The sequence below is a fragment of the Ictidomys tridecemlineatus genome, chromosome 12, assembly GCF_052094955.1.
Source record: "Ictidomys tridecemlineatus isolate mIctTri1 chromosome 12, mIctTri1.hap1, whole genome shotgun sequence".
Classification (NCBI taxonomy): Eukaryota; Metazoa; Chordata; class Mammalia; order Rodentia; family Sciuridae; genus Ictidomys; species Ictidomys tridecemlineatus.
Window position 1 is genome coordinate 45,871,804 of NC_135488.1, and position 13,170 is coordinate 45,884,973.

At 52.6% G+C, this 13,170-nt stretch overlaps 1 protein-coding gene across 3 annotated transcripts in view; it reads right to left on the bottom strand.

The window, feature by feature from the left end:
• Positions 1–13,170, bottom strand: part of Sh3rf3 (SH3 domain containing ring finger 3) — a 329,875-nt gene that overhangs the window by 103,544 nt on the left and 213,161 nt on the right. For 2 of the 3 annotated variants that reach the window (XM_078028833.1, XM_078028831.1), the window contains exon 3: positions 8,991–9,086. The exons of the other annotated variant lie outside the window; for it this stretch is intronic. In XM_078028833.1, coding sequence (XP_077884959.1) covers positions 8,991–9,086 — 96 coding nt within the window. The remainder of the gene's footprint in view (positions 1–8,990; positions 9,087–13,170) is intronic. 3 annotated transcript variants of the gene reach the window in all.

A 13,170-nucleotide genomic window follows, 5' to 3' on the forward strand; every position in this document is an offset into this window, starting at 1 on the left:
CAACATCTTAAAGATCTGAAATGGAATAAAAGAGAAAACCTCAGGATCAGCATCCCCTGTGGCAAGGATGAGAGTGGTTCCAGGAAACGTTGGTTTAGCTTCACATGCACAGGTGCACGCCTCGGGTGGCGTGTCAGGGGCATTCCCATGGTGTCACATTCTCAGCGACTGAAGGCCATGTCACGGGGTCAGGAGAGAGAGACATCTCCCCATTCGACGTGAACAGCCTCCGCTGCGCTGCACAGGGAGAGAATCCCTGGCACACCCAGGGGCAGGGCCCTGGCCCGCAGTGCGCGCCTCTTAGCTGAGGGCTCGGGTCCTTGCTGGGGACCACGAGGGGGCGCTCACAGTGTGGCTCACACCCAGAGGCCCTGCACCTGCTGAGGGAGGGAACGTTGTGCCTCTGCAGCAGGGCGACCTCCCACGTGCCAGAAATCCACTCCCAAGGTCTGTGAGGGGAGCTTACCACAGTCCTGTGTGGCCATGAGATGGAGCTGACAGAACAGCTGCCAGGTTATCACTGAACTGTTCTGCTACTGCAGCCTTGACCTGTTCTTCACCACTTAAGTTCAAACCATCTTCTATTACTTTAAAGGCCTGCAGATGACAAGCCCCACCCCCAGCTTCTCTCCTCCTCTCTGATGTTGTGCGGAAACCTCTGCCAACAAAATAATCAAGATCCCAGAGCTGACCATTAGTTAAGAGAACCAAGCCTGCTTTATCCTTTCTCAAACATCTCATTTTATGGATGGTTCAAGAGCTTAGTACCAGGCACCTAGTAGGTGCTCAGTAAATACCTATTTAATTCACGAATGCCATGAACATCTGCATGTGTGCAGTCATATCTGTTTTATTGAGTATATTCTAAAGACAGTGCTCAGCTCTCAGCAGAGCTGTAAATAACCCCCCACTTTGCAAATGTGGGTCCATCAGCCAGGAGCAGGTAGGCAGCCTGCCTGGAGTGGGGGGTGGAGACTGCTGGGTCTGAGTGCACGGCCTTCATCGCCTCCACTCACTGAGCACTGCTGTCAGCTCCGTTGTGTTCCAGGGAAGAGGCCAAATTTTCTTCTTTACACTTTTCCGAATTCCCCTATTTGGAACGACAGCCAAGTATCACTTTTCTCATCAGAAGAAATCATTTAAAACTCAACAGAAGGACAGGGTGGATCAGGCTGGCGGTCCGTGGGCCTGCAGGGAGACCTCAGAGTCACCACGGTCACGTGCTTCCTCCTCCTGTACGAAGCTGAAGCGCCCTAAAATCCCGTGTGTTTTCTCCTGTTGCGAGTGCCGTAAGAGCACAGGTCAAGTCTGGCCAAGGGCTCCTCTTCCTGGGCTGGTTTGGTTGTTGAGCCCCAGGTGACAGTCACTGGCTGAGCAGGAACACAGACTTCCTGGTCACACTCCTCCGGAGGCTCAGGAACCACCAGAGAGCTTCCCAGCACCAGGCCCCCAGGCCTCGGAAGGTGGGAAGGGGTAAGCAGGCCAGCAATCAACTCAGAATTAGAACGGACGCTCCCGAGGTGGGCAGAAGGCTCTGGCACGGGCAGCCCGGGTCCAGATGCGGTGCCAATGAAGTGGGTGGGGCAGGTTGGGGAGTGCATCAGCTGCAGGAGCGTGGAGGTGAGAGACAGCTGCAGACCTGCCCGCCTGTGCCCTCCCCGCCCCCATCAGGTGGTGGGGTGGGGCTCTGCTGGCCACAGAAGTTTTGTGCTGCTCTCCACAGACAGGAAGGGAGAAGATGGCAGGCAGCCAGCCAGCTCCGGCTCATCGGGGCCTGCCCTCCTCTGCTGTTCTCCTGCAGTGTTTTAAAGCAAATCGCAGAGACCATAAGAGCCCACCTGTCAGGCTCAATGTGTACCTCTAACAGGTGGCCGCACCCACGTCACCGTCCACCTGGAGCAGGTGGAGGAGAAGCCGAGGGCCCTGGGGACACTTCCTCCTCCCAGCCTTCAGCTCTGATACAGGCCAAGGGGGTGGCCGAGAGCCCCAGCCCGCTCTGGGTGGGAGCATCCGGGTCTAGGCTGCAGAGCGAGAGCTGGCAAGTTCTTCGACTTGATTCTCTGGGGTTTATCCAGCATGACGCCCCCACTCCAGGTTCCATCTCTCAGAGGTCCATCTCATTCCTCAGTTGGACCCAAGAGCAGGGCGTGAGGAACGGCTAAGCCTACGACCGCCACAGTCCCCAGCACTGCATGCTCCAGAGCGGGTGAACGCGCGGACTGGGCTGCACATTGAGCCCCGAGGAGTGTCAGTGAGCAGAATTCTGACTCTATAATGGTCTCTTGGTTAATGCAAAAAAGGTTTGCAGACATATGACTGTGATCTCCTGGGAGCGTTCTTCTGTCCCTGACCTCAACCTGCCTCTGCTTAGAGTGCAGTCCAGTCACTGGCTCCGGACACACAGGGTGACACTGCACTTGAATCCCTGGTTCCACTGTGGGGACGGGGCTGCACCCCAGCTTGGGCCCCACCCAATTCCTGGGAGGCTGTGTGGGAGCTCTAGGGGGACCCCTCGCCCGCCTCCCTACACGGAAGTGCTGGGCTCAGGCTCTGCCCCAACGCGCCCCTTCCCTGGAAGCTCAGACAGGCTCCCCTGACCCGTCCTTTAGGGAAACCCACCCTCCAAGTGGTCAGCGTCCTTCACACAGAGTGAGATGTTAAGTTGAATGCAAATAGTGTCTTTTAAAAGGATGGAGAGTCTCCCTTTCTGATTCCTATTGCACTCTCAACAGCCACGGTCTAGCGCTGATGTGCAATTCTGTAACAAGACTTGGGGGTTCTGACTCTAGAGCGCACTCGGCTCACAGGGAGGAGATGTGGGGTTCCGGGATGATCATTTCTAACACAGCGTTTCCTCCCTGTGCTGGTTACTGTCTGGAACTTCGCCTGTCTCTGATTTGATCCTCACAAGACCCCTATCAGGAGGTGAAGCTATTACCCCGTTACGGTTTGGACGTGAGGTGAACCCCCAAAGCTCCTGTGTGAGATATGCAAGGTTTAGAGGAACAATGTTTGGGTTATGAGAGGCGTAGCCCAGTCAGTGAGTTAATTCCCTGATGGGATTAACCGGGTGGTGGCTGAAGGCCAGTGGGGTGTGACAGGAGGAGGTGGGTCCGTGGGGGTGTGGCTTTGGGGCGTATGTTCTGTATCTGGGAGTGGAGTCCCTCTCTGCTGTCTGACCATCATGTGAGACACTTCCCTCTGCCACACTCGTCTGCCATGATGTCCTCCTCACCTCGAGCCCTGAGAAATGGGGCCAGCTGTCCAGGGACTGAGCCCTCAGAACCTGTGGGCCCTCAAATAAACTGTTCCTCCTCCACAACTGGTCAGGTCTTTTAGCCACAGCCTCGAAAACGCTGACTAAAATACCCATCTCACAGGTGAGAAAACTGAGGGATGGGCATAGTAAATGATGTACCCAGAGCCTGGTGAGTGACCGCTGCATTGGAGCCTGCGGAGCCCTCTGCTCCACACTAAGACAGGGAGGGGCCTGGCCCATCAGAGGGACAGAGCAAGGACAGAGGAAAGCCAGCCCACAGGGGCAGTGAGTAGGGCTGGGACGTGCTGGGTCAAGCCCACGGTGGAGGACTGGGGTGGACACTCTGCTTATTCTAAGAGCAGCGGGCCCCATGGGAGACTTGCAGCAGGAGTGAGGGGGTCCCAGTTCACTTTGCAGAGATGGTTCTGTGGATGCAGGAAATGGACCATGGGGAGCTGAGATGGGCAGGGGCCAGTCGGGAGCTGGGGCTGGGCTGCCCTGAGACCATCTGCTCACATGGCAGGGCCCCAAAAGACCCTGTGGGCTCCCTGTGACTGTGCCCCTTTCCATCTAGGAGGGTCTCACGACATTCATCCACACTACCCAAGCTCACGCAGGCACAGGTGGGGACGGGATCAGAGACGATGAGGACATGTTTGGGAGATGGAGGCAATGAAAGGAAGGGGCCCCCAAAGTGCAGAGTAAGCACCGAAGTCTCCGTAACACCTGCCTCTTACTGTCCGACACCACCAGCCTCTCTCCCTGTCCCCAGCGCACTCAGTCACCCTGGCCTCTGCTGTCACCCTGGCCACTCCCTGCCTTGCCCAAAGGCCCTTCCTCCACAGGCTCTGAGCGCTCACTATCACGGTGGCCCCCGCCTCCCCAGCCTCCCATGCCCCTTTCCCAGCTTTGACACCCTCCAAAATTTCTAAGCCTCATTGTTTGCCTCCTCCCAGCAGAATGCAGGGTGCTAGAGGGTTCTCTCACATCTTTTTCCCCATGACTGCATCCCTGAGGCCCGGCACCCAGCAGGTGCTTAGGAAATGAATGACTGAGTGAACAAATGAATGAATGCAGCTCCCCGCTGGCCCGCAAGGGACAGTGTGGAGGGTACCCCACAGCAGTGGGAACTTGCTCTTTCAGGTGAGGACTAAGCCACCCACAGAAATGTGAGGCCCAAAGAGCAGGCAGACCTCCCAGCTGCGGGCGGTGGCTCTGGCCATGGGCCTATTCCTGTTCTGCAGTTGGAATCAGCACGGAGGCTCTCCTGGAGACTCCAGGCACTGTCAGTCCTGCAGACTGCGAGGGAGGAAAGGGCCAGCCCCAAGTGTCAGTGTGGGTGACAAGTAGGAAGCCTCTAAACCCATCCAAACACTCCCCAGAGAGCCAGGCAGCTCTGCTGGGCACCGAGGGCAATGTAAGAGCCAGAGTGAAGAAGGACAAATTGCTGAAAACAAGGCGTCTGGAAAAATGCCGTGATCAACCAGACCTTGGCCTTTGCTTCCCCACAGAGAGAGAGCTCTGATAGCTTCAAATAGAGCTCGAAATTGCTCTCACGTTGAGGGATTTGAAAGACAAAAAGCAAAAGTGGCTTTTAGCTCCTGGAGTGGGCTGAGCGGGAACAAGATGGAGGCAGAATCAGCTGCCTTTTCCCATTTTGCAGTAACTGGTTGAATGAGGAGGCCACACAGTCTCCGGAGATGCCCACGCATGGAGACGCACGCAAGATAGCTGAACGGTAAATGTGCCCCACCACCTGCAGCTCGCCGGCTCTCCTTTCTAAACAGGAAGTATTAACAGAACTCAAACACAAGGAGAAGCGTGAAGACAGGTGAGGCATCTTCCCAGCTGGCCTGGAGGGTCGAGGTGAAGGGTGAGGCCGAGACTCTAGAAACTGCAGGCCGGCTTCTCACCCAGGCTGGTTCTGCTCCGAAACAAGGAGGCCTGGAGGTGCCCCGGAGCCCCCCAGGGACTCCGGATGGAGGTGTGAGGATCCAGTTGCAAAATCAGACACACCATCCCCTTTGCACTAAGCATCCCCAACCTCAGCTGAGACGTGTCCTGCCGTCACCTCACAGGCACAGAGTCCAGCCTCTCCACGGCTAAACCTGGCCTCACCCTCACTTCTGAAAAACTGTGCTACTGACCAGGCCTGGCTGAGGGCTGCTCGCCTCAGAAGCGGGCCTCTGCTGGGTGGGTGGCTGCCACCTCCCAGTCTCACCCACGGGGCTGCGTGGAGTCTGACAAGTTTCCTCTCCAACTTCTTTATTTTCAAATGTTTTGATTATTCAATTTTTAAGTGTGGTTTTTCTGAGACAGCCTCTTATTGTGTTGCCCAGGCTGGCCTGGGACTCCTGGGCTCAAGCCATCCTCTGGTCTCAGCTTCTGGAGCAGCGGGAACCCTAGGCACCTTGCCTACAAACCTCCTTTCGGTGCAGATTTGCCACAATATGAATGACCTGGAGGACGTGGGCCTGAGGGAAATCAGCCAGACTCAGAAGCAAAACAGCCACTGACCTCACGTATATACAGACTTTAAAAGAAAGTCAGATGTACAGAGAATGAAATAGTGGTCACCAGGAAAAGGAGGGAGGGGGCGGCAGATGTCGGTCAAAGGACAAGCAGGAGCAGATGCAGGATGAACAAGTCAGAAGAGCTGAGGTCCCGGGTGAGGACCACAGGTGCTAACAGGGAATAGTGGATTACATTCCAGGTCTTTGGTTACAGGCAGAGCTACAGGAGTGCCTGCTTTTTGCCACAGGGGAAAGTGAGTAATTATGTGGGATGACGGATATGCTAATTTGCTCTGCCATAGTAACCATTTCCCCGTGTGTATATATATGTATCTTATAACACGTTGTATACCTTAAATATACACAATGGCATTTGCTTTTCAAAAGCGTGGATGACGCTTCCCTGGGCTCATCTCCAGGTTAAGACCAGTTCTCCGAGGCGGCCAGCGTGTTCTGGACACCCTGGAATGCAGCCAGCCAGGGCCTAGGAGAATGCAGGTGGCGGGAGCAGACCCTGAAGGTCAGCCGGGGAGGGTTCCTAGCTCAGCTGGGAAGTGTTTCCTCACCAGGATTCCCGACAAAGAGAATGTTCAGATCGATTCTGGCTGGAAGCATCATCAGCTGTGGGCCCTGGGTGGGGCTGGCCCACGGGGGCTTCTCACCAGGAGAGCAGGAGCACGTTCCCCCAAAGGTGCGCTCAGCTCAGATGCCGATGGGGAGCGTCTGAGGACACGACAGGGCCCGGCATTCCAGGGGAGGCCCCAAGAGGACCCCCATGTGGCAGCCTGAGGGGCAGGACCCAGGATGAGCAGGTGGTCAGGCGTGGCAGGGGACTCTGTCAAAGTCCTGTGGCCAAGGAACATGGCAGTAAGCGGAAAGGGAGTGTTTGAGGTGGAAGTCGGAAGGATGAGGACTGAGGAAAGGCCACTTGGGGTCAGGAGGTGGCAGTGGCCATGTGAGGGCCCCACAAGCCCAGCTCAGGTGCTGTACGGGCCAGGCCTCCACTGCCTCCGACCCCAGGGCCACGGTCAGAGCTTCCAGGTGACTCTGATGCTCACCGAAATCCAAAATCACTGCTCTGGACATTTCAGATAGAAAAGGCCCAAATGAAAGGACCAGACAGGGGCTGGGGATGCGGCTCAGGCGGTAGCGTGCTCGCCTGGCATGCGTGCGGCCCGGGTTCGATCCTCAGCACCACACAGGAACTGGGCCCTCCAGAAGGAAGCTGAGTCAAGGTACTGTGCACGCAGTCCTGGTACAGGGTGAGGCCGGCAGGAGCAGGCGGCTCAGGAGGCCTGTGGGGGGCAGGTGACTCTGTGATCGTGAACAGCAAGACGCACGGACCATGGTTGAGACAGGGGCACACTGAGGCTGACAAGGAGCCAGGTGAAAAACCCTGTCCCGCCCTCCTGGGTTTAGGTTCTTGAATCATCGTTGTCGCTGTGAGTAACACAACACGGTAGGGAAGAAACTCCGCGAGAGCCTACCCACGGCCAGACGCTCGGCAGGCCCACGGCTAGTTCCCCAGGCCTCCTGCAAGCTCCACTGCCCCAGGGCCAAAGTGAATGCGGCTCTCACAGTCTTCCTTCCTTCCAATCCAGAACAAGGCCCTGTCCTCTGCCGACAGACCGCGTGGAGGGTGACACTCCTCCTGCCTCACTGGGTCTCGCCACAGGGGTGGGCCCCACCTTGCGATCCAGTCATTCTTCTCCTGACTGAAGCCACGAGCAAACAGAAACCAGGAACACTGGGCTACCCCTGGGCCAACGTCTCTCTGGCCCGGTCTGAGCACGTGGTCATGAACACCTGCTTATGGAGCCCCGAGTTCCCTGGAGGACTGGCTAAGGTGGGTAAAAGCCAACCCCATGAACTGCAGCAGGAAGCTCCATTTGCCCCTTGGTCCCACCAGTGTTTAGGGTGGGGCACAGACCCGACCCACCCTGTGGCTGTGGTCAGGGCCACTCATTGTCCCCACGGAAGTTCCCCTGGAGGCTAGTAGGTAAAGACAAAGGGTTTCACAGGAGGGTCAGAATCTCCTGGGTCACTTATCCAGGGAAATGTGGGATAAATTGTTTCCGAAAATCTAGGGAAGAGGGGAAGGAGGGGGAGAGATGAAACTGGAAAACAGTTGAGGAGCACCCTACAGAGGGCCCAGAATGCCCAGTGACAGGACTCTGTGGACAAGGAGACAACGGCAGATATTGTCAACGAGCGTGGACTGGCGTCCACACACCACCCGGTGGGGGTGGCATCTCAAGGCCTGGGTGCCAAGTGGCAGGCGGAAAGTTCTCGCTGAGTGAAGGGCAGGCCACTGGTGGAGAACGTGTTGGGCAGCAGAGAGAAGAGCTGAGCCTAGAAGCAGACTGCCTGTGCTGCGCCCCAGCCCTGCAGGTATCCGCTGAGGGGCCTGGCAGCCCTCTGTCCGCTCATCTGCAAAGTGGGGGCACTCATTGTTCACAGAGGTCCATGTTGTGGGAAGATTAAAGTGGGAACTACTGAGAAGCATTTGGCACTCGGTCTGCATCAGCTGAAATGATTCTTCTAGGACCACCTTAGTGACAACAGGATGTGAGCACGTGGCTGGTCACGAATGTCCATGCGTCGCCTTGCCCTGACGAATGAGGGACACACACGCTGTGGCAAACACTCCTCCCCACCAACAGCGCAGGGCAGACTGGCATTGCACATGGTCCCCGCTCAGCAACTCTCCTACCACTACCGAACCCGGGTGTTTCCTGGCTTCAGAAAACAGACAAGAAATCGAGAGGTCCTGGATTAGCCTCAGGTCACCTTTGCTGAGTGACTGGGGTGCATGAATGACCCAGCAGCCCCAGAGGATGTTTTGGGTGGCCGGCAACGTTGGCTGACAGTGTCTAAGGAAATGCTACCTCGGTGCAGACTCCTCTCCCCTCGGGCTAGGAGACGAGCGTGGCAGGACTTGGGAGTGTCCAGCACATGGGGTCAGGAACCAGCATCAGGAGAAGGGCGAAGGCTGCATGTCCTGTCCTCCCTGGCCCAGGGTGACAAGGCTGTGGCCAGGCCTGGGATGGACCCTCAGCGCTATCCCAGTCAATCCTGAGCGCACTCACGGGGCCATCTGCATGGAAGGCCCTGGTGGCAACTGTCACCTCGGCGCTGGGGACTGAGTTCCGCCTTGGAAAGGGGTTCTAGGGTCAAACCCCACGGCAACTCGGGAGGCAGGGGACCGGTGAGCTTACCTCCACGTACAGCAGGGGGAAGATCCCGATCTTGTCTCCCAGCATGCCTTCGGCCCAGTTATCATCCACTCTCCGGATCACGGTCAAGACTTCATCCTGAGGTTTCCGGAGCCCACCAAGTAGACACAGGCCAAGAAGGGAAGGAAGAGACTGGTTAGCACAGCTGAGGCCAACGACAGATCCTACGAGGGGGCCTTGTCCATTCGGACTTTGGCCTGTGAGCAAGCAACCTTCCGCTTCCCCAGCTGACCTCTGTCTCTCTCTGTCTCTCTGAGGCTATTGATCACAGCTGCAGAGACCCCTCCACGGAAAAGCCGAGCGTTTTACAATGGAGTTAGCACTTTAAGACACGTGCTTCTATTATTTATTTAACGAAATGAAAATATTTTGAATAAAAATAAATTCGGCTAAGCAGAAAATGTTTCAAGTTTCTGGCTTCATCAAAGAACAAAGAAGAGAAATAACCCGATCCAACTACATTGAGTCGTGAGCACATAAAGCGTTGAATAACCCTCTTAAATTCTTTGGCGAATCGGACAAGACCAAGTGTGAATGCACAAAGTGGAAACAGATGGAGGAGACGGGGAGAGGCCCGAGGAGGAGGAAGAGGAGCTTCCCAGGGAGCCTGGGAGCCAGACTGTGGGCGAGGAAGGAGACACTCAGGTGTTGTCAGAGGTGCGGGAGACCCAGAGCACAGGGCAAGGATGCAGGGTGACAGAGAGACAGGCCTGGGGGAGATGGGGACTAACAAGGGAATGGGAGGGGCCCTGGAGAGACAAACAGCTACAGCTAGTGCCCGGAGGGAGAGACCACCACAGGGACGCCCTGGGCAGGCCTGGCGGGGCCCATAGGAGCCATCTCTGGCTCCCCACCGCCCCGACCAAGTCACTGTCCTGGGACCGTCTTTCCTTGAGCAAGCAGCGCACAGTGCGGAACCCTGCACCCAGGGCTGTCGACTACCTTCTCCCACGGAAACCTCCCCGACCCCTGTCAGCAGCTGGTAGCCTCGGGGATCACCCCCTTAGATCTGAAGGGCCATCTGTCCTGTCCCCGAGAGCCCCCGCACTGTCACCTGAAGAAGTAAACGGGCCTCGTGGTCCGCAGACTTCCTGTGGTTATGGGGAAGCTCTGCCCACCGGGAGATGAGGAGCTGCCCAATTGGGGTGTTCGTCAAAGGTGAGAGAGAACCCCCTGAGGTATCGGGTCACACCCTACGGAGAACTCAGAGGGAACAGCCAGGTCCAGTGCTCTGCACCGAGAACAAACCTCCTGCACCATCATCCACGGAGAGAGCACAGCACACGAGATCGTGTGCAGCACGTGATACTAGACGACAATAACTGTTCCTGGTGGATGTGTGTACTGTGTGGTACATTCTAACCATGATTAAGAGTGCATTCTTGCTTACTGAAAAGAAAGTTGGCTGTAAACAGGACGCGGTGTTACACCAGCAGTTGCCTCGTACGTACGTCTTGTGTTTACAGTATCTCTCTTTTTTTTTTTTCAATTTTTATTGTTGGTTGTTCAAAACATGACATAGCTCTTGACATATCATATTTCACACTTTGATTCAAGTGGGTTATGAACTCCCATTTTTACCCCGTATACAGCTTGCAGAATCACATCAGTTACACTTCCATTGATTTACACATTGCCATACTCGTGTCTGTTGTATTCTGCTGCCTTTCCTATCCTCCACTATCCCCCCTCCCCCCCTCTTCTCTCTCTACCCCCTCTACTGTAATTCATTTCTCCCCCTGGTTTTTTTTCCCTTCCCCCTCACTTCCTCTTGTATGTAATTTTGTATAACCCTGAGGGTCTCCTTCCCTCTTGATTGCACTGATTTCTCTTGTGCTTGATTTGACTTCAGGCTGTCATCATGGCCCTCAGAACCACAGGCTGTGCTTCAAATGTGAGCCATGCCTCCTAGGTATGGAGTAAGCTTCGCCATCCAGGTTTGTGTAAGTACCCTCTGTGATGTTCACACGATGATGAAATTGCCTACCGGTGCGTGTATTTACTGCTCAGGAGCGTTCCTGTCATTAAGTGACATGTGGCTGTACCACTTTTAATGATTCATATCATACGCCAGAAATATGCAACAGGCATTCAAGGGAACCGAGTCCCTTCACGTGGGTGAGGTACTCAGTTCTTAACTCCAAGATGCTATTCACAGGGCTTTCTTCCAGCAGACGCTCAGCCCTGGGAGCGTGCCCACTGGAGCCAAGTGTGGAAGACGGGTGGGAGGGACATGCACACAGAGGGAAAAGACACCAGAATTAATAATCAAGGATCCATACCATTATCTAATGCTATTTGAGAAATTAGAGCCAAAGAAATAAGATAAAGTAAGAAGTATAAATAATAAAAAGATGGATTTATATGTTTTTTTATCTAGAAAAAGAGTAGCAACTAAAAATCAGAATAAGAATTTGAGAAAGGCTGCCAATTTTAAAATAAATTCACAAACATCTTTGGCTTTCCCATATACCAGCAGTAACTGGTTAGAAAATGGCTAGCCATTAAAAACCTGGTTCTGTGAATATGCCAAAATTAATTCCATAAGGATTAAAGGCGTGTTTTTAAAAACTTGAATACCCAAGAAGAAAATATGAATAGATGTTTAATCTTGAGCTGGGGAAGGTATCTTGAAGTATGATAACAAAGATTTGGCTGAAGAAAAACTAAATCCTGTATGTTAAAAATAATGAATGCAAAACAAAAAAATCAAATAAACTGGAAAAATATTTGCAGAATATAGGCAAGATAAAGGCTTCCTATCCTAGCTATCAAGAGACTCTAAATGACAGGGGGGAAAAAGACAAATACTTAAAAGGAAAAATAAGCCAAGGGCAAAAATTCAGGAACTCACAAAAGAAGAAAAGCAAATTGGCATTAAACACATTTTTAAATGTTAGACCTGACTGAAAATCAAAGAAATATAATTTTAACTGAGAAGATTCTCTTTTTTCTTCTTTGTTCTTTTTGCCTGTCAAATTAGCATGGATGAATATGGAAGTGACTCACCATGGCGGCCAGCAGGCAGGGAACAGGCACGTTCCCGTTTTGGTGGGATATAAATTTAGGGCAGGCAGTCTGTCAGTTCCCATCAATCATCAAAGCCTTGAAAGCTTGTAACACCCCATGACCTGAACATGCCATGTTTTTCCCCAAGAAAATACAGTGTCTTGAAAGTCTTCGCTCTGAGGATGTTCATTTTGGTATTTGACAAACTAGAGAAAAACTGAAGTCAAACACACAGCAAACATAAGCATATGGCTTTCAAAAATATGTAAATGGTAGCACACCCTCCACACTATTCTGTGTCTTGCTTTTTCCACTTAATCTTGGTCAAAGGATTGTTCAATGATTGTGCATTCAGATCATCTTCACTCTTTTAATAGCTACACAGTAACATTCGGATAAAACATATCATAACTTACTAGTGGACCTGGTAGTTATTTTTATTTTTTTTTAAATGTGTATTTTTAGTTATAATTGGACACAATGTCTTTATTTTATTTTTATGGGGTGCTGAGGATCAAATTCAGTGCCTCACACATGCTAGGCGAGTGCTCTACTTCTGAGCCACAACCCTAGCCCCAGTAGTTATTTTTAAATGAAAAAGTAAGATTCAAAACCCATTTGTATAACATCCATTAAATGAACATATCATAAAATATTATCCAATTTTTAGGAAAAAAATAAAAAATACATACACTTAGAAACAGTGGGACAATGTATATGCAAAAATTTGTAGAGCAGACAACTTTAGGAGAAGGAAAGGGTAAGTTGGCTTCAATTAATGTGCCCTTTTATATTTTCCAAATATTCTACAATAAATATGAACCTGTTTTATAATAGAATTGTCTCAGAAACCAGAAAAAAAAATACAGGAGGAAAACAAGAGGCCTAAGATTTTCTTATACTTCTGGATATGTTCACTTCACTTTGAAATCTTTAAGAAAATAGAAAAATAAAAAATAAAAAGCTTATTTTTGTCTACAGTTTTAGCTACTCAGGAGGGTGGGGCAGGAGGATTGATCGCAAGCTTGAGGACGGCCTAGGCAACTTAGTTAGCAAGGCCCTATCTAGAAATAAAATTTAAAAAGGGCTGGAGATGCTCATGATAGATAGCTCATGGTAGAGCACTTGCCTAACATCCTGGTCTGATCCCCAA